We start from the raw sequence: 26,626 nt of genomic DNA on the forward strand, positions 1-26,626 counted from the left end.
CTGTATATGTAAATTAGATAGGCTTAATCAACCTCTCTCCATCTCTCTTTTTCTGTCCAACACAGTTACAGATGTTCTATCTTAATCTGAACAGTTTCTCACAGCAGGACAATAATCCTGCAGCAACAGGAAATGTGAATTATTATGTAAATTATAATACATTTTTGTAGGGGTTGATACATTTTTCGTTAACTCTGACATTTTAAAGTGGAAATTACAACATTTTAGAAGCTTTTTTAGACCTTGAATACACTGAAAATGTGCCTTTCCTGCTGCACAGGAAAATTCCCTGTGACAACAGAGAGATCAAATTAACATAGAACATCTGTATTGATGAATTAGTGATATTGACTCGGCGTGGGAGTCAGCCTGGGATAATCACCCTCTTACAAACACACACACAAAGGCAAGGTCCCTGGCAGGGAATCTGTGTGTTATCCCAAAGATATTTTGGGTTAAGATGTTTCAGAGTTGTGTTATTCAAAGTTATGTGTTGTCTGTCTCACAGTTGTGTTGTGTGTGTGTTTCACCAGAGGAGGAGAGGAGGGTCCGGGCCAATGACAGAGAATACAACGACAAGTTTCAGTATGCGGTAAGAGAGATAGTTTGTGTGTTTGTGTGCGTACATGATTATATATGTGTATTTATGTTTAAGTACATTACATGACAAATCATAGACCAACATTATTTTTCTCTTTATCTCTCTTTATTTCTCTTTATCTCTCTCTCTCTCTCTCTCTCTCTCTCTCTCTCTCTCTCTCTCTCTCTCTCTCTCTGTCGCTGTCTCTCTCTCTCTCTGTCTCTCTCAGAGTAACTGTATTATGACGTCTAAGTACAACGTCATCACCTTTCTGCCCGTCAACCTGTTTGAACAGTTCCAGGAAGTGGCCAACACCTACTTCCTCTTTCTGCTCATACTGCAGGTAAGATGGAAGCAGGGAGAGGAAGTGGAGGTATGGGGAGGGCAGAGAGAGACGGGGATAAAGCAATGGAGGGAGATGAAGTGAAGACAGGGATGATGTAAAGGGGGATGGGGTGGAGATGAGTGGGGAGAGGAGAGAGTGAGGCTATAAGTTTTCACCACACTGAAGGACACAGCAGGTACATCGTAGAGACTGCTTTGTTCTCTTTCTTTGTTTTACCTCCATCCCACTCTCGCTCTCCTCTCTTTCTCTCCCCTTCCTCCCTCCTCTCTCTCTTCCTCCCTCCCCTTTCTCCTGCCCCCTACCGCTCTCTTTTTCCCTCTCTCGCTCCCTCCCTCTCCTTCCTCCTGCCCCCTCCCTCTCTCTCTGTTTCCCTCTCTCTCCCCTTCCTCCCTCCTCTCTCTCTCCCTACCTCTCCCTTTCTCTCTCTCTCCCTCCCTCTCTCTCTCTCCTTTTTCTCTCCCTCCCTCCCTGTATCTCTCTCCCTCTATCCCCCCCTCTCTCCCTTTCTATCTCTCCCTCCCTCTCGCTCCCTCTCTCCCTCCCTCTCTCTCTCTCTCCCTCTCTCTATCCCTCCCTCCCCCTCTCTCTCTCTCTCCCTCCCTCGCTCTCTCTCCCTCTCTCTCTCTCTCTCCCTCTCTCTCCCTCTCTCTCCCCCCCTCTCTCTCTCTCTCTCTCCAGTTGATTCCTCAGATCTCATCTCTCTCCTGGTTCACCACCATAGTGCCTTTAGTCCTGGTGCTCAGCATCACTGCAGTAAAGGATGCCACCGACGACTACGTGAGTGTCTTTCTCAGACACACACACACACACAAACACACACTAGGGCTGTGAAAATGGTTATTATAATAATTGTAATTTTGGTTGAATAATCTTTATTCAACCGAAATTACTAGATACAGTTCACCCAAGAGAGGGAGAGGGGTTTGACCAAAGCTGTGTTGTATCATTTTTCATGAAGTGGGTAAAGTTGGTCATCATTTTAAATGAAGTGGGTAAAGTTGGTCATCATTTTACATGAAGTGGGTAAAGTTGGTCATCATTTTACATGAAGTGGGTAAAGTTGGTAATCATTTTACATGAAGTGGGTAAAGTTGGTAATCATTTTACATGAAGTGGGTAAAGTTGGTCATCATTTTACATGAAGTGGGTAAAGTTGGTAATCATTTTACATGAAGTGGGTAAAGTTGGTAATCATTTTACATGAAGTGGGTAAAGTTGGTCATCATTTTACATGAAGTGGGTAAAGTTGGTCATCATTTTACATGAAGTGGGTAAAGTTGGTCATCATTTTACATGAAGTGGGTAAAGTTGGTAATCATTTTACATGAAGTGGGTAAAGTTGGTAATCATTTTACATGAAGTGGGTAAAGTTGGTAATCATTTTACATGAAGTGGGTAAAGTTGGTCATCATTTTACATGAAGTGGGTAAAGTTGGTCATCATTTTACATAAAGTGGGTAAAGTTGGTAATCATTTTACATGAAGTGGGTAAAGTTGGTAATCATTTTACATGAAGTGGGTAAAGTTGGTAATCATTTTACATGAAGTGGGTAAAGTTGGTCATCGTTTTACGAGCAGAAAGGCACAGTTGGGAGAAGCTTCATTTTCCAAAGTTCCAAACTGTCAGAACCATTTGTTTTTGAGACAGGGGTTTAACCAAAGCTGTGTTGTAATCATTAGGTATGTAATAGCACATTTTACAGACGCAAAAAACAAATGGTTCTGACAGTTTGGAACTTTGGAAAATGAAGCTTCTCCCGACTGTGCCTTTCTGCTCGTAAAACGATGACCAACTTTACCCACTTCATGTAAAATGATTACCAACTTTACCCACTTCATGTAAAATGATTACCAACTTTACCCACTTCATGTAAAATGATTACCAACTTTACCCACTTCATGTAAAATGATTACCAACTTTACCCACTTCATGTAAAATGAAGAACTGCTATTGGGTGAACTGTATCTAGTTGAATATAAAGTTGAACGCCCCGTCTCCTAAAATACATGTCTTAAGATGATCATGACTATTATTTTGAAGTTATTGTCCGTAATTGTTGGTTGATAATTGTACCAGTCCTAACTTACACTATTCAAAACACATCATATTTGGAGAAAATCCATGTCAATTCTTCTCCTTCAGTTCCGTCACAAGAGTGACAACCAGGTGAACAACCGGCAGTCTCAGGTCGTCATCCACGGCTCGTAAGTCTCCTCTAGTCCAGTCTACACTCAGCAATACAGCCATTCATCTAGTCCAGTCTACACTCAGAAATACAGACAGTCCTCTAGTCCAGTCTACACTCAGAAATACAGACATTCATCTAGTACAGTGTACACTCAGCAATACAGACAGTTATCTAGTACAGTCTACACTCAGCAATACAGCCATTCATCTAGTCCAGTCTACACTCAGCAATACAGCCATTCATCTAGTCCAGTCTACACTCAGAAATACAGCCATTCATCTAGTACAGTGTACACTCAGCAATACAGACAGTTATCTAGTACAGTCTACACTCAGCAATAATGACAGACATCTGGTACAGTGTACACTCAGCAATACAGCCATTCATCTAGTCCAGTCTACACTCAGAAATACAGCCATTCATCTAGTACAGTCTACACTCAGAAATACAGCCATTCATCTAGTCCAGTCTACACTCAGAAATACAGACAGTCCTCTAGTCCAGTCTACACTCAGAAATACAGACATTCATCTAGTACAATCTACACTCAGAAATACAGACATTCATCTAGTACAGTCTACACTCAGCAATACAGCCATTCATCTAGTACAGTCTACACTCAGCAATACAGCCATTCATCTAGTACAGTGTACACTCAGCAATACAGCCATTCATCTAGTCCAGTCTACACTCAGCAATACAGCCATTCATCTAGTACAGTCTACACTCAGCAATACAGCCATTCATCTAGTACAGTCTACACTCAGCAATACAGCCATTCATCTAGTACAGTCTACACTCAGAAATACAGACATTCATCTAGTCCAGTCTACACTCAGCAATAGAGCCATTCATCTAGTACAGTCTACACTCAGCAATACAGACATTCATCTAGTCCAGTCTACACTCAGCAATAAAGACAGACATCTAGTCCAGTGTACACTCAGCAATAATGACAGACATCTAGTCCAGTCTACACTCAGCCACACAGCCATTCATCTAGTACAGTCTCCACTCAGCAATACAGACAGTCCTCTAGTCCAGTCTACAATCAGCAAAACAGACAGTCATCTAGTCCAGTCTCCACTCAGCAATAAAGACAGGCATCTAGTCCAGTCTACACTCAGCAATACAGACAGGCATCTAGTTCTTTCTACATTCAGCAATACAGACAGTCTTCTAGTCCAGTCTTCGCTCAGCAGTGCAGACAGTCATCTAGTCCAGTCTACACTCAGCAATACAGACAGTTATCTAGTCCAGTCTACACTCAGCAATACAGACATTCATCTATTCCAGTCTACACTCAGAAATACAGACAGTTTTCTAGTCCAGTCTACACTCAGCAAAACAGACATTCATCTAGTACAGTGTACACTCAGCAATACAGACAGTTATCTAGTCCAGTCTACACTCAGCAATACAGACAGTCCTCTAGTCCAGTCTACACTCAGCAATACAGACAGTCCTCTAGTCCAGTCTACACTCAGAAATACAGACAGTCCTCTAGTCCAGTCTACACTCAGCAATACAGACAGTCCTCTAGTCCAGTTTACACTCAGCAACAAATACAGACATCTAGTCCAGTCTACAGTCAGCAATACAGACATTCATCTAGTACAGTCTACACTCAGAAATACAGACAGTGATCAAGTCCAGTCTACACTCAGCAGTACAGACAGTCATCTAGTCCAGTGTGCACTCAGCAATAAAGACAGACATCTAGTCCAGTCTACAATTAGCAATACAGACAGTCCTCTAGTCCAGTCTACACTCAGCAATACAGACAGTCCTCTAGTCCAGTCTACACTCAGAAATACAGACAGTCCTCTAGTCCAGTCTACACTCAGCAATACAGACAGTCCTCTAGTCCAGTTTACACTCAGCAATAAATACAGACATCTAGTCCAGTCTACAATCAGCAATACAGACATTCATCTAGTACAGTCTACACTCAGCAATACAGACAGTCATCTAGTCCAGGTTACACAGATTAATACAGACAGTTATCTAGTCCAGTCTACACTCAGCAATACAAATAGTCATCCAGTCCAGTCTACACTCATTAATATAGACATTCTTCTAGTCCAGTCTACACTCAGCAATACAGACTGTCATCTAGTCCAGTCTACACTCATTAATACAGACAGTTATCTAGTCCAGTCTTCACTCAGCAAAACAGACATTCATCTAGTACAGTCTACACTCAGAAATACAGACAGTCATCTAGTCCAGGTTACACAGATTAATACAGACAGTTATCTAGTCCAGTCTACCATCAGCAATACAAATAGTCATCCAGTCCAGTCTACACTCATTAATATAGACATTCTTCTAGTCCAGTCTACACTCAGCAATACAGACTGTCATTTAGTCCAGTCTACACTCATTAATACAGACAGTTATCTAGTCCAGTCTTCACTCAGCAAAACAGACATTCATCTAGTACAGTCTACACTCAGAAATACAGACAGTCATCTATTCCAGTCTACACTCAGAAATACAGACAGTTATCTAGTCCAGTCTACACTCAGCAATACAGACAGTTTTCTAGTCCAGTCTACACTCAGCAAAACAGACATTCATCTAGTACAGTCTACACTCAGAAATACAGCCATTCATCTAGTCCAGTCTACACTCAGAAATACAGACAGTCCTCTAGTCCAGTCTACACTCAGAAATACAGCCATTCATCTAGTACAGTGTACACTCAGCAATACAGACAGTTATCTAGTACAGTCTACACTCAGCAATAATGACAGACATCTGGTACAGTGTACACTCAGCAATACAGCCATTCATCTAGTCCAGTCTACACTCAGAAATACAGCCATTCATCTAGTACAGTCTACACTCAGAAATACAGCCATTCATCTAGTCCAGTCTACACTCAGAAATACAGACAGTCCTCTAGTCCAGTCTACACTCAGAAATACAGACATTCATCTAGTACAATCTACACTCAGAAATACAGACAGTCCTCTAGTCCAGTCTACACTCAGCAATACAGACAGTCATCTAGTCCAGTGTACACTCAGCAATACAGACAGTTATCTAGTCCAGTCTACACTCAGCAATACAGACAGTCCTCTAGTCCAGTCTACACTCAGCAATACAGACAGTCCTCTAGTCCAGTCTACACTCAGAAATACAGACAGTCCTCTAGTCCAGTCTACACTCAGCAATACAGACAGTCCTCTAGTCCAGTGTGCACTCAGCAATAAAGACAGACATCTAGTCCAGTCTACAATTAGCAATACAGACAGTCGTCTAGTCCAGTCTACACTCAGCAATACAGACAGTCCTCTAGTCCAGTCTACACTCAGAAATAAAGACAGTCCTCTAGTCCAGTCTACACTCAGCAATACAGACAGTCCTCTAGTCCAGTTTACACTCAGCAATAAATACAGACATCTGGTCCAGTCTACACTCAGCAATACAGACATTCATCTAGTACAGTCTACACTCAGCAATACAGACAGTTATCTAGTCCAGTCTACACTCAGAAATACAGACAGTCATCTAGTCCAGGTTACACAGATTAATACAGACAGTTATCTAGTCCAGTCTACCATCAGCAATACAGACAGTCCTCTAGTCCAGTCTACACTCAGAAATACAGACAGTCATCTAGTCCAGTCTACACTCAGCAATACAGACAGTCCTCTAGTCCAGTTTACACTCAGCAATAAATACAGACAGTTATCTAGTCCAGTCTTCACTCAGCAAAACAGACATTCATCTAGTACAGTCTACACTCAGAAATACAGACAGTCATCTATTCCAGTCTACACTCAGAAATACAGACAGTTATCTAGTCCAGTCTACACTCAGCAATACAGACAGTTTTCTAGTCCAGTCTACACTCAGCAAAACAGACATTCATCTAGTACAGTCTACACTCAGAAATACAGACAGTCCTCTAGTCCAGTCTACACTCAGCAATACAGACAGTCATCTAGTCCAGTGAATACTCAGCAATACAGACAGTTATCAAGTCCAGTCTACACTCAGCAATACAGACAGTCCTCTAGTCCAGTCTACACTCAGCAATACAGACAGTCTTCTAGTCCAGTCTACACTCAGCAAAACAGACATTCATCTTGTACAGTCTACACTCAGAAATACAGACAGTTATCTAGTCCAGTCTACACTCAGCAATACAGACAGTCCTCTAGTCCAGTCTACACTCAGCAATACAGACAGTCCTCTAGTCCAGTCTACACTCAGAAATACAGACAGTCCTTTAGTCCAGTTTACTCTCAGAAATTCAGACAGTTATCTAGTCCAGTCTACACTCAGCAATACAGACAGTTTTCTAGTCCAGTCTACACTCAGCAAAACAGACATTCATCTAGTACAGTCTACACTCAGAAATACAGATAGTCCTCTAGTCCAGTCTACACTCAGCAATACAGACAATCATCTAGTCCAGTGAATACTCAACAATACAGACAGTTATCAAGTCCAGTCTGCACTCAGCAATACAGACAGTTCTCTAGTCCAGTCTACACTCAGCAATACAGACAGTCTTCTAGTCCAGTCTACACTCAGCAAAACAGACATTCATCTTGTACAGTCTACACTCAGGAATACAGGCAGTTATCTAGTCCAGTCTACACTCAGCAATACAGACAGTCCTCTAGTCCAGTCTACACTCAGAAATACAGACAGTCCTTTAGTCCAGTCTACTCTCAGAAATTCAGACAGTTATCTAGTCCAGTCTACACTCAGCAATACAGACAGTTTTCTAGTCCAGTCTACACTCAGCAAAACAGACATTCATCTAGTACAGTCTACACTCTGAAATACACAGTCCTCTAGTCTAGTCTACACTCAGCAATACAGACAGTCATCTAGTACAGTCTACACTCAGAAACACACAGTCCTCTAGTCTAGTCTACACTCAGCAATACAGACAGTCATCTAGTCCAGTCTACACTCAGCAATACAGACAGTCCTCTAGTCCAGTTTACACTCAGCAATTAATACAGACATCTAGTCCAGTCTACAATCAGCAATACAGACATTCATCTAGTACAGTCTACACTCAGCAATACAGACAGTCATCTAGTCCAGGTTACACAGATTAATACAGACAGTTATCTAGTCCAGTCTACCATCAGCAATACAAATAGTCATCCAGTCCAGTCTACACTCATTAATATAGACATTCTTCTAGTCCAGTCTACACTCAGCAATACAGACTGTCATTTAGTCCAGTCTACACTCATTAATACAGACAGTTATCTAGTCCAGTCTTCACTCAGCAAAACAGACATTCATCTAGTACAGTCTACACTCAGAAATACAGACAGTCCTCTAGTCCAGTCTACACTCAGCAATACAGACAGTCCTCTAGTCCAGTGTGCACTCAGCAATAAAGACAGACATCTAGTCCAGTCTACAATTAGCAATACAGACAGTCTTCTAGTCCAGTCTACACTCAGCAATACAGACAGTCCTCTAGTCCAGTCTACACTCAGAAATAAAGACAGTCCTCTAGTCCAGTCTACACTCAGCAATACAGACAGTCCTCTAGTCCAGTTTACACTCAGCAATAAATACAGACATCTGGTCCAGTCTACAATCAGCAATACAGACATTCATCTAGTACAGTCTACACTCAGCAATACAGACAGTTATCTAGTCCAGTCTACACTCAGAAATACAGACAGTCATCTAGTCCAGGTTACACAGATTAATACAGACAGTTATCTAGTCCAGTCTACCATCAGCAATACAGACAGTCCTCTAGTCCAGTCTACACTCAGAAATACAGACAGTCATCTAGTCCAGTCTACACTCAGCAATACAGACAGTCCTCTAGTCCAGTTTACACTCAGCAATAAATACAGACAGTTATCTAGTCCAGTCTTCACTCAGCAAAACAGACATTCATCTAGTACAGTCTACACTCAGAAATACAGACAGTCATCTATTCCAGTCTACACTCAGAAATACAGACAGTTATCTAGTCCAGTCTACACTCAGCAATACAGACAGTTTTCTAGTCCAGTCTACACTCAGCAAAACAGACATTCATCTAGTACAGTCTACACTCAGAAATACAGACAGTCCTCTAGTCCAGTCTACACTCAGCAATACAGACAGTCATCTAGTCCAGTGAATACTCAGCAATACAGACAGTTATCAAGTCCAGTCTACACTCAGCAATACAGACAGTCCTCTAGTCCAGTCTACACTCAGCAATACAGACAGTCTTCTAGTCCAGTCTACACTCAGCAAAACAGACATTCATCTTGTACAGTCTACACTCAGAAATACAGACAGTTATCTAGTCCAGTCTACACTCAGCAATACAGACAGTCCTCTAGTCCAGTCTACACTCAGCAATACAGACAGTCCTCTAGTCCAGTCTACACTCAGAAATACAGACAGTCCTTTAGTCCAGTTTACTCTCAGAAATTCAGACAGTTATCTAGTCCAGTCTACACTCAGCAATACAGACAGTTTTCTAGTCCAGTCTACACTCAGCAAAACAGACATTCATCTAGTACAGTCTACACTCAGAAATACAGATAGTCCTCTAGTCCAGTCTACACTCAGCAATACAGACAATCATCTAGTCCAGTGAATACTCAACAATACAGACAGTTATCAAGTCCAGTCTGCACTCAGCAATACAGACAGTTCTCTAGTCCAGTCTACACTCAGCAATACAGACAGTCTTCTAGTCCAGTCTACACTCAGCAAAACAGACATTCATCTTGTACAGTCTACACTCAGAAATACAGGCAGTTATCTAGTCCAGTCTACACTCAGCAATACAGACAGTCCTCTAGTCCAGTCTACACTCAGAAATACAGACAGTCCTTTAGTCCAGTCTACTCTCAGAAATTCAGACAGTTATCTAGTCCAGTCTACACTCAGCAATACAGACAGTTTTCTAGTCCAGTCTACACTCAGCAAAACAGACATTCATCTAGTACAGTCTACACTCAGAAATACACAGTCCTCTAGTCTAGTCTACACTCAGCAATACAGACAGTCATCTAGTACAGTCTACACTCAGAAACACACAGTCCTCTAGTCTAGTCTACACTCAGCAATACAGACAGTCATCTAGTCCAGTCTACACTCAGCAATACAGACAGTCCTCTAGTCCAGTTTACACTCAGCAATTAATACAGACATCTAGTCCAGTCTACAATCAGCAATACAGACATTCATCTAGTACAGTCTACACTCAGCAATACAGACAGTCATCTAGTCCAGGTTACACAGATTAATACAGACAGTTATCTAGTCCAGTCTACCATCAGCAATACAAATAGTCATCCAGTCCAGTCTACACTCATTAATATAGACATTCTTCTAGTCCAGTCTACACTCAGCAATACAGACTGTCATTTAGTCCAGTCTACACTCATTAATACAGACAGTTATCTAGTCCAGTCTTCACTCAGCAAAACAGACATTCATCTAGTACAGTCTACACTCAGAAATACAGACAGTCATCTATTCCAGTCTACACTCAGAAATACAGACAGTTATCTAGTCCAGTCTACACTCAGCAATACAGACAGTTTTCTAGTCCAGTCTAAACTCAGCAAAACAGACATTCATCTAGTACAGTCTACACTCAGAAATACAGACAGTCCTCTATTCCAGTCTACACTCAGCAAAACAGACAGTGATCTAGTCCAGTGAATACTCAGCAATACAGACAGTTATCAAGTCCAGTCTACACTCAGCAATACAGACAGTCCTCTAGTCCAGTCTACACTCAGCAATACAGACAGTCTTCTAGTCCAGTCTACACTCAGCAAAACAGACATTCATCTTGTACAGTCTACACTCAGAAATACAGACAGTTATCTAGTCCAGTCTACACTCAGCAATACAGACAGTCCTCTAGTCCAGTCTACACTCAGCAATACAGACAGTCCTCTAGTCCAGTCTACACTCAGAAATACAGACAGTCCTTTAGTCCAGTTTACTCTCAGAAATTCAGACAGTTATCTAGTCCAGTCTACACTCAGCAATACAGACAGTTTTCTAGTCCAGTCTACACTCAGCAAAACAGACATTCATCTAGTACAGTCTACACTCAGAAATACAGATAGTCCTCTAGTCCAGTCTACACTCAGCAATACAGACAGTCATCTAGTCCAGTGAATACTCAACAATACAGACAGTTATCAAGTCCAGTCTGCACTCAGCAATACAGACAGTCCTCTAGTCCAGTCTACACTCAGCAATACAGACAGTCTTCTAGTCCAGTCTACACTCAGCAAAACAGACATTCATCTTGTACAGTCTACACTCAGAAATACAGACAGTTATCTAGTCCAGTCTACACTCAGCAATACAGACAGTCCTCTAGTCCAGTCTACACTCAGCAATACAGACAGTCCTCTAGTCCAGTCTACACTCAGAAATACAGACAGTCCTTTAGTCCAGTTTACTCTCAGAAATTCAGACAGTTATCTAGTCCAGTCTACACTCAGCAATACAGACAGTTTTCTAGTCCAGTCTACACTCAGCAAAACAGACATTCATCTAGTACAGTCTACACTCAGAAATACAGATAGTCCTCTAGTCCAGTCTACACTCAGCAATACAGACAGTCATCTAGTCCAGTGAATACTCAACAATACAGACAGTTATCAAGTCCAGTCTGCACTCAGCAATACAGACAGTCCTCTAGTCCAGTCTACACTCAGCAATACAGACAGTCTTCTAGTCCAGTCTACACTCAGCAAAACAGACATTCATCTTGTACAGTCTACACTCAGAAATACAGACAGTTATCTAGTCCAGTCTACACTCAGCAATACAGACAGTCCTCTAGTCCAGTCTACACTCAGAAATACAGACAGTCCTTTAGTCCAGTCTACTCTCAGAAATTCAGACAGTTATCTAGTCCAGTCTACACTCAGCAATACAGACAGTTTTCTAGTCCAGTCTACACTCAGCAAAACAGACATTCATCTAGTACAGTCTACACTCAGAAATACACAGTCCTCTTGTCTAGTCTACACTCAGCAATACAGACAGTCATCTAGTACAGTCTACACTCAGAAATACACAGTCCTCTAGTCTAGTCTACACTCAGCAATACAGACAGTCATCTAGTCCAGTCTACACTCAGCAATACAGACAGTCCTCTAGTCCAGTCTACACTCAGCAATGCAGACAGTCCTCTAGTCTAGTCTACACTCAGAAATACAGACAGTCATCTAGTCCAGTCTACACTCAGCAATACAGATGGTTATCTACTGCAGTCTACACTCAGCAATACAGACAGTTTTCTAGTCCAGTCTACACTCAGAAATATAGACAGTCATCTAGTCCAGTCTACACTCAGAAATACAGACAGTCCTCTAGTCCAGTCTACACTCAGAAATACAGACATTCATCTAGTACAATCTACACTCAGAAATACAGACATTCATCTAGTACAGTCTACACTCAGCAATACAGCCATTCATCTAGTACAGTCTACACTCAGCAATACAGCCATTCATCTAGTACAGTGTACACTCAGCAATACAGCCATTCATCTAGTCCAGTCTACACTCAGCAATACAGCCATTCATCTAGTACAGTCTACACTCAGCAATACAGCCATTCATCTAGTACAGTGTACACTCAGCAATACAGCAATTCATCTAGTACAGTCTACACTCAAAAATACAGACATTCATCTAGTCCAGTCTACACTCAGCAATACAGACATTCATCTAGTACAGTGTACACTCAGCAATACAGCCATTCATCTAGTACAGTCTACACTCAGCAATACAGACATTCATCTAGTACAGTCTACACTCAGCAATACAGCCATTCATCCAGTACAGTCTACACTCAGCAATACAGCCATTCATCTAGTACAGTCTACACTCAGAAATACAGACATTCATCTAGTCCAGTCTACACTCAGCAATACAGCCATTCATCTAGTACAGTCTACACTCAGCAATACAGACATTCATCTAGTCCAGTCTACACTCAGCAATAAAGACAGACATCTAGTCCAGTGTACACTCAGCAATAATGACAGACATCTAGTCCAGTCTACACTCAGCCACACAGCCATTCATCTAGTACAGTCTCCACTCAGCAATACAGACAGTCCTCTAGTCCAGTCTACAATCAGCAAAACAGACAGTCATCTAGTCCAGTCTCCACTCAGCAATAAAGACAGGCATCTAGTCCAGTCTACACTCAGCAATACAGACAGGCATCTAGTTCTTTCTACATTCAGCAATACAGACAGTCTTCTAGTCCAGTCTTCGCTCAGCAGTGCAGACAGTCATCTAGTCCAGTCTACACTCAGCAATACAGACAGTTATCTAGTCCAGTCTACACTCAGCAATACAGACATTCATCTATTCCAGTCTACACTCAGAAATACAGACAGTTTTCTAGTCCAGTCTACACTCAGCAAAACAGACATTCATCTAGTACAGTGTACACTCAGCAATACAGACAGTTATCTAGTCCAGTCTACACTCAGCAATACAGACAGTCCTCTAGTCCAGTCTACACTCAGCAATACAGACAGTTCTCTAGTCCAGTCTACACTCAGAAATACAGACAGTCCTCTAGTCCAGTCTACACTCAGCAATACAGACAGTCCTCTAGTCCAGTTTACACTCAGCAACAAATACAGACATCTAGTCCAGTCTACAGTCAGCAATACAGACATTCATCTAGTACAGTCTACACTCAGAAATACAGACAGTGATCAAGTCCAGTCTACACTCAGCAGTACAGACTGTCATCTAGTCCAGTGTGCACTCAGCAATAAAGACAGACATCTAGTCCAGTCTACAATTAGCAATACAGACAGTCCTCTAGTCCAGTCTACACTCAGCAATACAGACAGTCCTCTAGTCCAGTCTACACTCAGAAATACAGACAGTCCTCTAATCCAGTCTACACTCAGCAATACAGACAGTCCTCTAGTCCAGTTTACACTCAGCAATAAATACAGACATCTAATCCAGTCTACAATCAGCGATACAGACATTCATCTAGTACAGTCTACACTCAGCAATACAGACAGTCATCTAGTCCAGGTTACACAGATTAATACAGACAGTTATCTAGTCCAGTCTACACTCAGCAATACAAATAGTCATCCAGTCCAGTCTACACTCATTAATATAGACATTCTTCTAGTCCAGTCTACACTCAGCAATACAGACTGTAATCTAGTCCAGTCTACACTCATTAATACAGACAGTTATCTAGTCCAGTCTTCACTCAGCAAAACAGACATTCATCTAGTACAGTCTACACTCAGAAATACAGACAGTCATCTAGTCCAGTCTACACTCAGCAATACAGACAGTTTTCTAGTCCAGTCTACACTCAGCAAAACAGACATTCATCTAGTACAGTCTACACTCAGAAATACAGACAGTCCTCTAGTCCAGTCTACACTCAGCAATACAGACAGTCATCTAGTCCAGTGTACACTCAGCAATACAGACAGTTATCTAGTCCAGTCTACACTCAGCAATACAGACAGTCCTCTAGTCCAGTCTACACTCAGAAATACAGACAGTCCTCTAGTCCAGTCTACACTCAGCAATACAGACAGTCCTCTAGTCCAGTGTGCACTCAGCAATAAAGACAGACATCTAGTCCAGTCTACAATTAGCAATACAGACAGTCGTCTAGTCCAGTCTACACTCAGCAATACAGACAGTCCTCTAGTCCAGTCTACACTCAGAAATACAGACAGTCCTCTAGTCCAGTCTACACTCAGCAATAAAGACAGTCCTCTATACCAGTTTACACTCAGCAATAAATACAGACATCTGGTCCAGTCTACAATCAGCAATACAGACATTCATCTAGTACAGTCTACACTCAGCAATACAGACAGTTATCTAGTCCAGTCTACACTCAGAAATACAGACAGTCATCTAGTCCAGGTTACACAGATTAATACAGACAGTTATCTAGTCCAGTCTACCATCAGCAATACAGACAGTCCTCTAGTCCAGTCTACACTCAGAAATACAGACAGTCATCTAGTCCAGTCTACACTCAGCAATACAGACAGTCCTCTAGTCCAGTCTACACTCAGAAATACAGACAGTCCTTTAGTCCAGTCTACTCTCAGAAATTCAGACAGTTATCTAGTCCAGTCTACACTCAGCAATACAGACAGTTTTCTAGTCCAGTCTACACTCAGCAAAACAGACATTCATCTAGTACAGTCTACACTCAGAAATACACAGTCCTCTAGTCTAGTCTACACTCAGCAATACAGACAGTCATCTAGTACAGTCTACACTCAGAAACACACAGTCCTCTAGTCTAGTCTACACTCAGCAATACAGACAGTCATCTAGTCCAGTCTACACTCAGCAATACAGACAGTCCTCTAGTCCAGTTTACACTCAGCAATTAATACAGACATCTAGTCCAGTCTACAATCAGCAATACAGACATTCATCTAGTACAGTCTACACTCAGCAATACAGACAGTCATCTAGTCCAGGTTACACAGATTAATACAGACAGTTATCTAGTCCAGTCTACCATCAGCAATACAAATAGTCATCCAGTCCAGTCTACACTCATTAATATAGACATTCTTCTAGTCCAGTCTACACTCAGCAATACAGACTGTCATTTAGTCCAGTCTACACTCATTAATACAGACAGTTATCTAGTCCAGTCTTCACTCAGCAAAACAGACATTCATCTAGTACAGTCTACACTCAGAAATACAGACAGTCCTCTAGTCCAGTCTACACTCAGCAATACAGACAGTCCTCTAGTCCAGTGTGCACTCAGCAATAAAGACAGACATCTAGTCCAGTCTACAATTAGCAATACAGACAGTCGTCTAGTCCAGTCTACACTCAGCAATACAGACAGTCCTCTAGTCCAGTCTACACTCAGAAATAAAGACAGTCCTCTAGTCCAGTCTACACTCAGCAATACAGACAGTCCTCTAGTCCAGTTTACACTCAGCAATAAATACAGACATCTGGTCCAGTCTACAATCAGCAATACAGACATTCATCTAGTACAGTCTACACTCAGCAATACAGACAGTTATCTAGTCCAGTCTACACTCAGAAATACAGACAGTCATCTAGTCCAGGTTACACAGATTAATACAGACAGTTATCTAGTCCAGTCTACCATCAGCAATACAGACAGTCCTCTAGTCCAGTCTACACTCAGAAATACAGACAGTCATCTAGTCCAGTCTACACTCAGCAATACAGACAGTCCTCTAGTCCAGTTTACACTCAGCAATAAATACAGACAGTTATCTAGTCCAGTCTTCACTCAGCAAAACAGACATTCATCTAGTACAGTCTACACTCAGAAATACAGACAGTCATCTATTCCAGTCTACACTCAGAAATACAGACAGTTATCTAGTCCAGTCTACACTCAGCAATACAGACAGTTTTCTAGTCCAGTCTACACTCAGCAAAACAGACATTCATCTAGTACAGTCTACACTCAGAAATACAGACAGTCCTCTAGTCCAGTCTACACTCAGCAATACAGACAGTCATCTAGTCCAGTGAATACTCAGCAATACAGACAGTTATCAAGTCCAGTCTACACTCAGCAATACAGACAGTCCTCTAGTCCAGTCTACACTCAGCAATACAGACAGTCTTCTAGTCCAGTCTACACTCAGCAAAACAGACATTCATCTTGTACAGTCTACACTCAGAAATACAGACAGTTATCTAGTCCAGTCTACACTCAGCAATACAGACAGTCCTCTAGTCCAGTCTACACTCAGCAATACAGACAGTCCTCTAGTCCAGTCTACACTCAGAAATACAGACAGTCCTTTAGTCCAGTTTACTCTCAGAAATTCAGACAGTTATCTAGTCCAGTCTACACTCAGCAATACAGACAGTTTTCTAGTCCAGTCTACACTCAGCAAAACAGACATTCATCTAGTACAGTCTACACTCAGAAATACAGATAGTCCTCTAGTCCAGTCTACACTCAGCAATACAGACAATCATCTAGTCCAGTGAATACTCAACAATACAGACAGTTATCAAGTCCAGTCTGCACTCAGCAATACAGACAGTTCTCTAGTCCAGTCTACACTCAGCAATACAGACAGTCTTCTAGTCCAGTCTACACTCAGCAAAACAGACATTCATCTTGTACAGTCTACACTCAGAAATACAGGCAGTTATCTAGTCCAGTCTACACTCAGCAATACAGACAGTCCTCTAGTCCAGTCTACACTCAGAAATACAGACAGTCCTTTAGTCCAGTCTACTCTCAGAAATTCAGACAGTTATCTAGTCCAGTCTACACTCAGCAATACAGACAGTTTTCTAGTCCAGTCTACACTCAGCAAAACAGACATTCATCTAGTACAGTCTACACTCAGAAATACACAGTCCTCTAGTCTAGTCTACACTCAGCAATACAGACAGTCATCTAGTCCAGTCTACACTCAGCAATACAGACAGTCCTCTAGTCCAGTTTACACTCAGCAATTAATACAGACATCTAGTCCAGTCTACAATCAGCAATACAGACATTCATCTAGTACAGTCTACACTCAGCAATACAGACAGTCATCTAGTCCAGGTTACACAGATTAATACAGACAGTTATCTAGTCCAGTCTACCATCAGCAATACAAATAGTCATCCAGTCCAGTCTACACTCATTAATATAGACATTCTTCTAGTCCAGTCTACACTCAGCAATACAGACTGTCATTTAGTCCAGTCTACACTCATTAATACAGACAGTTATCTAGTCCAGTCTTCACTCAGCAAAACAGACATTCATCTAGTACAGTCTACACTCAGAAATACAGACAGTCATCTATTCCAGTCTACACTCAGAAATACAGACAGTTATCTAGTCCAGTCTACACTCAGCAATACAGACAGTTTTCTAGTCCAGTCTAAACTCAGCAAAACAGACATTCATCTAGTACAGTCTACACTCAGAAATACAGACAGTCCTCTATTCCAGTCTACACTCAGCAAAACAGACAGTGATCTAGTCCAGTGAATACTCAGCAATACAGACAGTTATCAAGTCCAGTCTACACTCAGCAATACAGACAGTCCTCTAGTCCAGTCTACACTCAGCAATACAGACAGTCTTCTAGTCCAGTCTACACTCAGCAAAACAGACATTCATCTTGTACAGTCTACACTCAGAAATACAGACAGTTATCTAGTCCAGTCTACACTCAGCAATACAGACAGTCCTCTAGTCCAGTCTACACTCAGCAATACAGACAGTCCTCTAGTCCAGTCTACACTCAGAAATACAGACAGTCCTTTAGTCCAGTTTACTCTCAGAAATTCAGACAGTTATCTAGTCCAGTCTACACTCAGCAATACAGACAGTTTTCTAGTCCAGTCTACACTCAGCAAAACAGACATTCATCTAGTACAGTCTACACTCAGAAATACAGATAGTCCTCTAGTCCAGTCTACACTCAGCAATACAGACAGTCATCTAGTCCAGTGAATACTCAACAATACAGACAGTTATCAAGTCCAGTCTGCACTCAGCAATACAGACAGTCCTCTAGTCCAGTCTACACTCAGCAATACAGACAGTCTTCTAGTCCAGTCTACACTCAGCAAAACAGACATTCATCTTGTACAGTCTACACTCAGAAATACAGACAGTTATCTAGTCCAGTCTACACTCAGCAATACAGACAGTCCTCTAGTCCAGTCTACACTCAGCAATACAGACAGTCCTCTAGTCCAGTCTACACTCAGAAATACAGACAGTCCTTTAGTCCAGTTTACTCTCAGAAATTCAGACAGTTATCTAGTCCAGTCTACACTCAGCAATACAGACAGTTTTCTAGTCCAGTCTACACTCAGCAAAACAGACATTCATCTAGTACAGTCTACACTCAGAAATACAGATAGTCCTCTAGTCCAGTCTACACTCAGCAATACAGACAGTCATCTAGTCCAGTGAATACTCAACAATACAGACAGTTATCAAGTCCAGTCTGCACTCAGCAATACAGACAGTCCTCTAGTCCAGTCTACACTCAGCAATACAGACAGTCTTCTAGTCCAGTCTACACTCAGCAAAACAGACATTCATCTTGTACAGTCTACACTCAGAAATACAGACAGTTATCTAGTCCAGTCTACACTCAGCAATACAGACAGTCCTCTAGTCCAGTCTACACTCAGAAATACAGACAGTCCTTTAGTCCAGTCTACTCTCAGAAATTCAGACAGTTATCTAGTCCAGTCTACACTCAGCAATACAGACAGTTTTCTAGTCCAGTCTACACTCAGCAAAACAGACATTCATCTAGTACAGTCTACACTCAGAAATACACAGTCCTCTTGTCTAGTCTACACTCAGCAATACAGACAGTCATCTAGTACAGTCTACACTCAGAAATACACAGTCCTCTAGTCTAGTCTACACTCAGCAATACAGACAGTCATCTAGTCCAGTCTACACTCAGCAATACAGACAGTCCTCTAGTCCAGTCTACACTCAGCAATGCAGACAGTCCTCTAGTCTAGTCTACACTCAGAAATACAGACAGTCATCTAGTCCAGTCTACACTCAGCAATACAGATGGTTATCTACTGCAGTCTACACTCAGCAATACAGACAGTTTTCTAGTCCAGTCTACACTCAGAAATATAGACAGTCATCTAGTCCAGTCTACACTCAGAAATACAGACAGTCCTCTAGTCCAGTCTACACTCAGAAATACAGACATTCATCTAGTACAATCTACACTCAGAAATACAGACATTCATCTAGTACAGTCTACACTCAGCAATACAGCCATTCATCTAGTACAGTCTACACTCAGCAATACAGCCATTCATCTAGTACAGTGTACACTCAGCAATACAGCCATTCATCTAGTCCAGTCTACACTCAGCAATACAGCCATTCATCTAGTACAGTCTACACTCAGCAATACAGCCATTCATCTAGTACAGTGTACACTCAGCAATACAGCAATTCATCTAGTACAGTCTACACTCAAAAATACAGACATTCATCTAGTCCAGTCTACACTCAGCAATACAGACATTCATCTAGTACAGTGTACACTCAGCAATACAGCCATTCATCTAGTACAGTCTACACTCAGCAATACAGACAGTCATCTAGTACAGTCTACACTCAGCAATACAGCCATTCATCCAGTACAGTCTACACTCAGCAATACAGCAATTCATCTAGTACAGTCTACACTCAGAAATACAGACATTCATCTAGTCCAGTCTACACTCAGCAATACAGCCATTCATCTAGTACAGTCTACACTCAGCAATACAGACATTCATCTAGTCCAGTCTACACTCAGCAATAAAGACAGACATCTAGTCCAGTGTACACTCAGCAATAATGACAGACATCTAGTCCAGTCTACACTCAGCCACACAGCCATTCATCTAGTACAGTCTCCACTCAGCAATACAGACAGTCCTCTAGTCCAGTCTACAATCAGCAAAACAGACAGTCATCTAGTCCAGTCTCCACTCAGCAATAAAGACAGGCATCTAGTCCAGTCTACACTCAGCAATACAGACAGGCATCTAGTTCTTTCTACATTCAGCAATACAGACAGTCTTCTAGTCCAGTCTTCGCTCAGCAGTGCAGACAGTCATCTAGTCCAGTCTACACTCAGCAATACAGACAGTTATCTAGTCCAGTCTACACTCAGCAATACAGACATTCATCTATTCCAGTCTACACTCAGAAATACAGACAGTTTTCTAGTCCAGTCTACACTCAGCAAAACAGACATTCATCTAGTACAGTGTACACTCAGCAATACAGACAGTTATCTAGTCCAGTCTACACTCAGCAATACAGACAGTCCTCTAGTCCAGTCTACACTCAGCAATACAGACAGTTCTCTAGTCCAGTCTACACTCAGAAATACAGACAGTCCTCTAGTCCAGTCTACACTCAGCAATACAGACAGTCCTCTAGTCCAGTTTACACTCAGCAACAAATACAGACATCTAGTCCAGTCTACAGTCAGCAATACAGACATTCATCTAGTACAGTCTACACTCAGAAATACAGACAGTGATCAAGTCCAGTCTACACTCAGCAGTACAGACTGTCATCTAGTCCAGTGTGCACTCAGCAATAAAGACAGACATCTAGTCCAGTCTACAATTAGCAATACAGACAGTCCTCTAGTCCAGTCTACACTCAGCAATACAGACAGTCCTCTAGTCCAGTCTACACTCAGAAATACAGACAGTCCTCTAATCCAGTCTACACTCAGCAATACAGACAGTCCTCTAGTCCAGTTTACACTCAGCAATAAATACAGACATCTAATCCAGTCTACAATCAGCGATACAGACATTCATCTAGTACAGTCTACACTCAGCAATACAGACAGTCATCTAGTCCAGGTTACACAGATTAATACAGACAGTTATCTAGTCCAGTCTACACTCAGCAATACAAATAGTCATCCAGTCCAGTCTACACTCATTAATATAGACATTCTTCTAGTCCAGTCTACACTCAGCAATACAGACTGTCATCTAGTCCAGTCTACACTCATTAATACAGACAGTTATCTAGTCCAGTCTTCACTCAGCAAAACAGACATTCATCTAGTACAGTCTACACTCAGAAATACAGACAGTCATCTAGTCCAGTCTACACTCAGCAATACAGACAGTTTTCTAGTCCAGTCTACACTCAGCAAAACAGACATTCATCTAGTACAGTCTACACTCAGAAATACAGACAGTCCTCTAGTCCAGTCTACACTCAGCAATACAGACAGTCATCTAGTCCAGTGTACACTCAGCAATACAGACAGTTATCTAGTCCAGTCTACACTCAGCAATACAGACAGTCCTCTAGTCCAGTCTACACTCAGAAATACAGACAGTCCTCTAGTCCAGTCTACACTCAGCAATACAGACAGTCCTCTAGTCCAGTGTGCACTCAGCAATAAAGACAGACATCTAGTCCAGTCTACAATTAGCAATACAGACAGTCGTCTAGTCCAGTCTACACTCAGCAATACAGACAGTCCTCTAGTCCAGTCTACACTCAGAAATACAGACAGTCCTCTAGTCCAGTCTACACTCAGCAATAAAGACAGTCCTCTATACCAGTTTACACTCAGCAATAAATACAGACATCTGGTCCAGTCTACAATCAGCAATACAGACATTCATCTAGTACAGTCTACACTCAGCAATACAGACAGTTATCTAGTCCAGTCTACACTCAGAAATACAGACAGTCATCTAGTCCAGGTTACACAGATTAATACAGACAGTTATCTAGTCCAGTCTACCATCAGCAATACAGACAGTCCTCTAGTCCAGTCTACACTCAGAAATACAGACAGTCATCTAGTCCAGTCTACACTCAGCAATACAGACAGTCCTCTAGTCCAGTTTACACTCAGCAATAAATACAGACATCTAGTCCAGTCTACAATCAGCAATACAGACATTCATCTAGTACAGTCTACACTCAGCAATACAGACAGTTATCTAGTCCAGTCTACACTCAGAAATACAGACAGTCATCTAGTCCAGGTTACACAGATTAATACAGACAGTTATCTAGTCCAGTCTACCATCAGCAATACAAATAGTCATCCAGTCCAGTCTACACTCATTAATATAGACATTCTTCTAGTCCAGTCTACACTCAGCAATACAGACTGCCATTTAGTCCAGTCTACACTCATTAATACAGACAGTTATCTAGTCCAGTCTTCACTCAGCAAAACAGACATTCATCTAGTACAGTCTACACTCAGAAATACAGACAGTCATCTATTCCAGTCTACACTCAGAAATACAGACAGTTATCTAGTCCAGTCTACACTCAGCAATACAGACAGTTTTCTAGTCCAGTCTACACTCAGCAAAACAGACATTCATCTAGTACAGTCTACACTCAGAAATACAGACAGTCCTCTAGTCCAGTCTACACTCAGCAATACAGACAGTCATCTAGTCCAGTGAATACTCAGCAATACAGACAGTTATCAAGTCCAGTCTACACTCAGCAATACAGACAGTCCTCTAGTCCAGTCTACACTCAGCAATACAGACAGTCTTCTAGTCCAGTCTACACTCAGCAAAACAGACATTCATCTTGGACAGTCTACACTCAGAAATACAGACAGTTATCTAGTCCAGTCTACACTCAGCAATACAGACAGTCCTCTAGTCCAGTCTACACTCAGCAATACAGACAGTCCTCTAGTCCAGTCTACACTCAGAAATACAGACAGTCCTTTAGTCCAGTTTACTCTCAGAAATTCAAACAGTTATCTAGTCCAGTCTACACTCAGCAATACAGACAGTTTTCTAGTCCAGTCTACACTCAGCAAAACAGACATTCATCTAGTACAGTCTACACTCAGAAATACAGATAGTCCTCTAGTCCAGTCTACACTCAGCAATACAGACAGTCATCTAGTCCAGTGAATACTCAACAATACAGACAGTTATCAAGTCCAGTCTGCACTCAGCAATACAGACAGTCCTCTAGTCCAGTCTACACTCAGCAATACAGACAGTCTTCTAGTCCAGTCTACACTCAGCAAAACAGAAATTCATCTTGTACAGTCTACACTCAGAAATACAGACAGTTATCTAGTCCAGTCTACACTCAGCAATACAGACAGTCCTCTAGTCCAGTCTACACTCAGAAATACAGACAGTCCTTTAGTCCAGTCTACTCTCAGAAATTCAGACAGTTATCTAGTCCAGTCTACACTCAGCAATACAGACAGTTTTCTAGTCCAGTCTACACTCAGCAAAACAGACATTCATCTAGTACAGTCTACACTCAGAAATACACAGTCCTCTAGTCTAGTCTACACTCAGCAATACAGACAGTCATCTAGTCCAGTGTACACTCAGCAATACAGACAGTTATCTAGTCCAGTCTACACTCAGCAAAACAGACATTCATCTAGTACAGTCTACACTCAGAAATACAGACAGTCCTCTAGTCCAGTCTACACTCAGCAATACAGACAGTCATCTAGTCCAGTGAATACTCAGCAATACAGACAGTTATCAAGTCCAGTCTACACTCAGCAATACAGACAGTCCTCTAGTCCAGTCTACACTCAGCAATACAGACAGTCTTCTAGTCCAGTCTACACTCAGCAAAACAGACATTCATCTTGTACAGTCTACACTCAGAAATACAGACAGTTATCTAGTCCAGTCTACACTCAGCAATACAGACAGTCCTCTAGTCCAGTCTACACTCAGAAATACAGACAGTCCTTTAGTCCAGTTTACTCTCAGAAATTCAGACAGTTATCTAGTCCAGTCTACACTCAGCAATACAGACAGTTTTCTAGTCCAGTCTACACTCAGCAAAACAGACATTCATCTAGTACAGTCTACACTCAGAAATACAGATAGTCCTCTAGTCCAGTCTACACTCAGCAATACAGACAGTCATCTAGTCCAGTGAATACTCAACAATACAGACAGTTATCAAGTCCAGTCTGCACTCAGCAATACAGACAGTCCTCTAGTCCAGTCTACACTCAGCAATACAGACAGTCTTCTAGTCCAGTCTACACTCAGCAAAACAGAAATTCATCTTGTACAGTCTACACTCAGAAATACAGACAGTTATCTAGTCCAGTCTACACTCAGCAATACAGACAGTCCTCTAGTCCAGTCTACACTCAGAAATACAGACAGTCCTTTAGTCCAGTCTACTCTCAGAAATTCAGACAGTTATCTAGTCCAGTATACACTCAGCAATACAGACAGTTTTCTAGTCCAGTCTACACTCAGCAAAACAGACATTCATCTAGTACAGTCTACACTCAGAAATACACAGTCCTCTAGTCTAGTCTACACTCAGCAATACAGACAATCATCTAGTCCAGTGTACACTCAGCAATACAGACAGTTATCTAGTCCAGTCTACACTCAGCAATACAGACAGTCCTCTAGTCCAGTCTACACTCAGCAATGCAGACAGTCCTCTAGTCTAGTCTACACTCAGAAATACAGACAGTCATCTAGTCCAGTCTACACTCAGCAATACAGAAGGTTATCTACTCCAGTCTACACTCAGCAATACAGACAGTTTTCTAGTCCAGTCTACACTCAGAAATATAGACAGTCATCTAGTCCAGTCTACACTCAGAAATACAGACAGTCCTCTAGTCCAGTCTACACTCAGCAATACAGACAGTTATCTAGTCCAGTCTACACTCAGCAATACAGACAGTTTTCTAGTCCAATCTACACTCAGAAATACAGACAGTTTTCTAGTCCAGTCTACACTCAGAAATACAGACAGTTTTCTAGTCCAATCTACACTCAGAAATACAGACAGTTTTCTAGTCCAGTCTACACTCAGAAATACAGACAGTTATCTAGTCTAGTCTACACTCAGAAATACAAACAGTCCTCTAGTCCAGTCTACACTCAGCAATACAGACAGTCCTCTAGTCCAGTCTACACTCAGCAATACAGACAGTCCTCTAGTCCAGTGTACACTCAGATATACAGACAGTCATCTAGTCCAGTCTACACTCAGCAATACAGACAGTCCTCTAGTCCAGTCTACACTCAGAAATACAGACAGTCCTCTAGTCCAGTCTACAGTCAGAAATACAGACAGTCCTCTAGTCCAGTCTACACTCAGAAATACAGACAGTAATCTAGTCCAGTCTACACTCAGAAATACAGACAGTAATCTAGTCCAGTCTACACTCAGAAATACAGACAGTCATCTAGTCCAGTCTACACTCAGCAATACAGACAGTCCTCTAGTCCAGTCTACACTCAGAAATACAGACAGTCCTCTAGTCCAGTCTACACTCAGAAATACAGACAGTCCTCTAGTCCAGTCTACACTCAGAAATACAGACAGTAATCTAGTCCAGTCTACACTCAGAAATACAGACAGTAATCTAGTCCAGTCTACACTCAGAAATACAGACAGTCATCAGTCACTTCTGCTACTGACCAATTCTCATGCTGTTCTCTTCACACATTGTAAGCTGTTTATATTTATAATTTAGTTATTCTTTCTCTCTCTCTCTCTCTCTCTCTCTCTCTCTCTCTCTCTCTCTCTCTCTCTCTCTCTCTCTCTCAGTCTTCAGAAGGAGAAGTGGATGAATGTAAGAGTTGGTGATATCATTAAACTGGAGAATAACCAGTTTGTGGCAGTAAGTGTGTGTCATTCAATCATCAACATAATGTATCACACACACACACACACACACACACACACACACACACACACACACACACACACACACACACACACACACACACACACACACACTGGTCATGATTCATTTACAACTGTTGTAGTGTACTCTGTCATAACACAGTTTTTATGGTGCAGTGTAATGGTTTCATATATATACAAGCACTTACCGGTATTGAGATTCATTCATGGTGGTTTTAAAGGCTTCCATAAAGGCGATGTAACACACAGCACTCTCATATTTCAGCCAAACAATCTCTACACTAAGGTTAACTTTCAATGTACTGTACCAGTAGCGTG

The 26,626-nt window shown here is 41.7% G+C and overlaps 1 protein-coding gene across 5 annotated transcripts in view; it reads left to right on the forward strand.

Annotated features, from left to right (window-relative positions):
- The window catches only part of LOC106595355 (phospholipid-transporting ATPase ID), an 85,619-nt gene that overhangs the window by 27,696 nt on the left and 31,297 nt on the right, over positions 1 to 26,626 (forward strand). For all 5 annotated transcript variants that reach the window (XR_006769986.1, XR_006769985.1, XM_045718945.1 and 2 more), the window contains 5 exons: positions 534 to 592; positions 810 to 923; positions 1,605 to 1,703; positions 3,070 to 3,131; positions 26,210 to 26,282. Coding sequence is in view for 3 of the 5 variants with exons in the window: in XM_045718945.1 (XP_045574901.1) it covers positions 534 to 592; positions 810 to 923; positions 1,605 to 1,703; positions 3,070 to 3,131; positions 26,210 to 26,282 (407 nt within the window). In the remaining 2 variants the exon portion in view is untranslated. The remainder of the gene's footprint in view (positions 1 to 533; positions 593 to 809; positions 924 to 1,604; positions 1,704 to 3,069; positions 3,132 to 26,209; positions 26,283 to 26,626) is intronic.

This window comes from Salmo salar, chromosome ssa05 (genome assembly GCF_905237065.1).
Source record: "Salmo salar chromosome ssa05, Ssal_v3.1, whole genome shotgun sequence".
Classification (NCBI taxonomy): domain Eukaryota; kingdom Metazoa; phylum Chordata; class Actinopteri; order Salmoniformes; family Salmonidae; genus Salmo; species Salmo salar.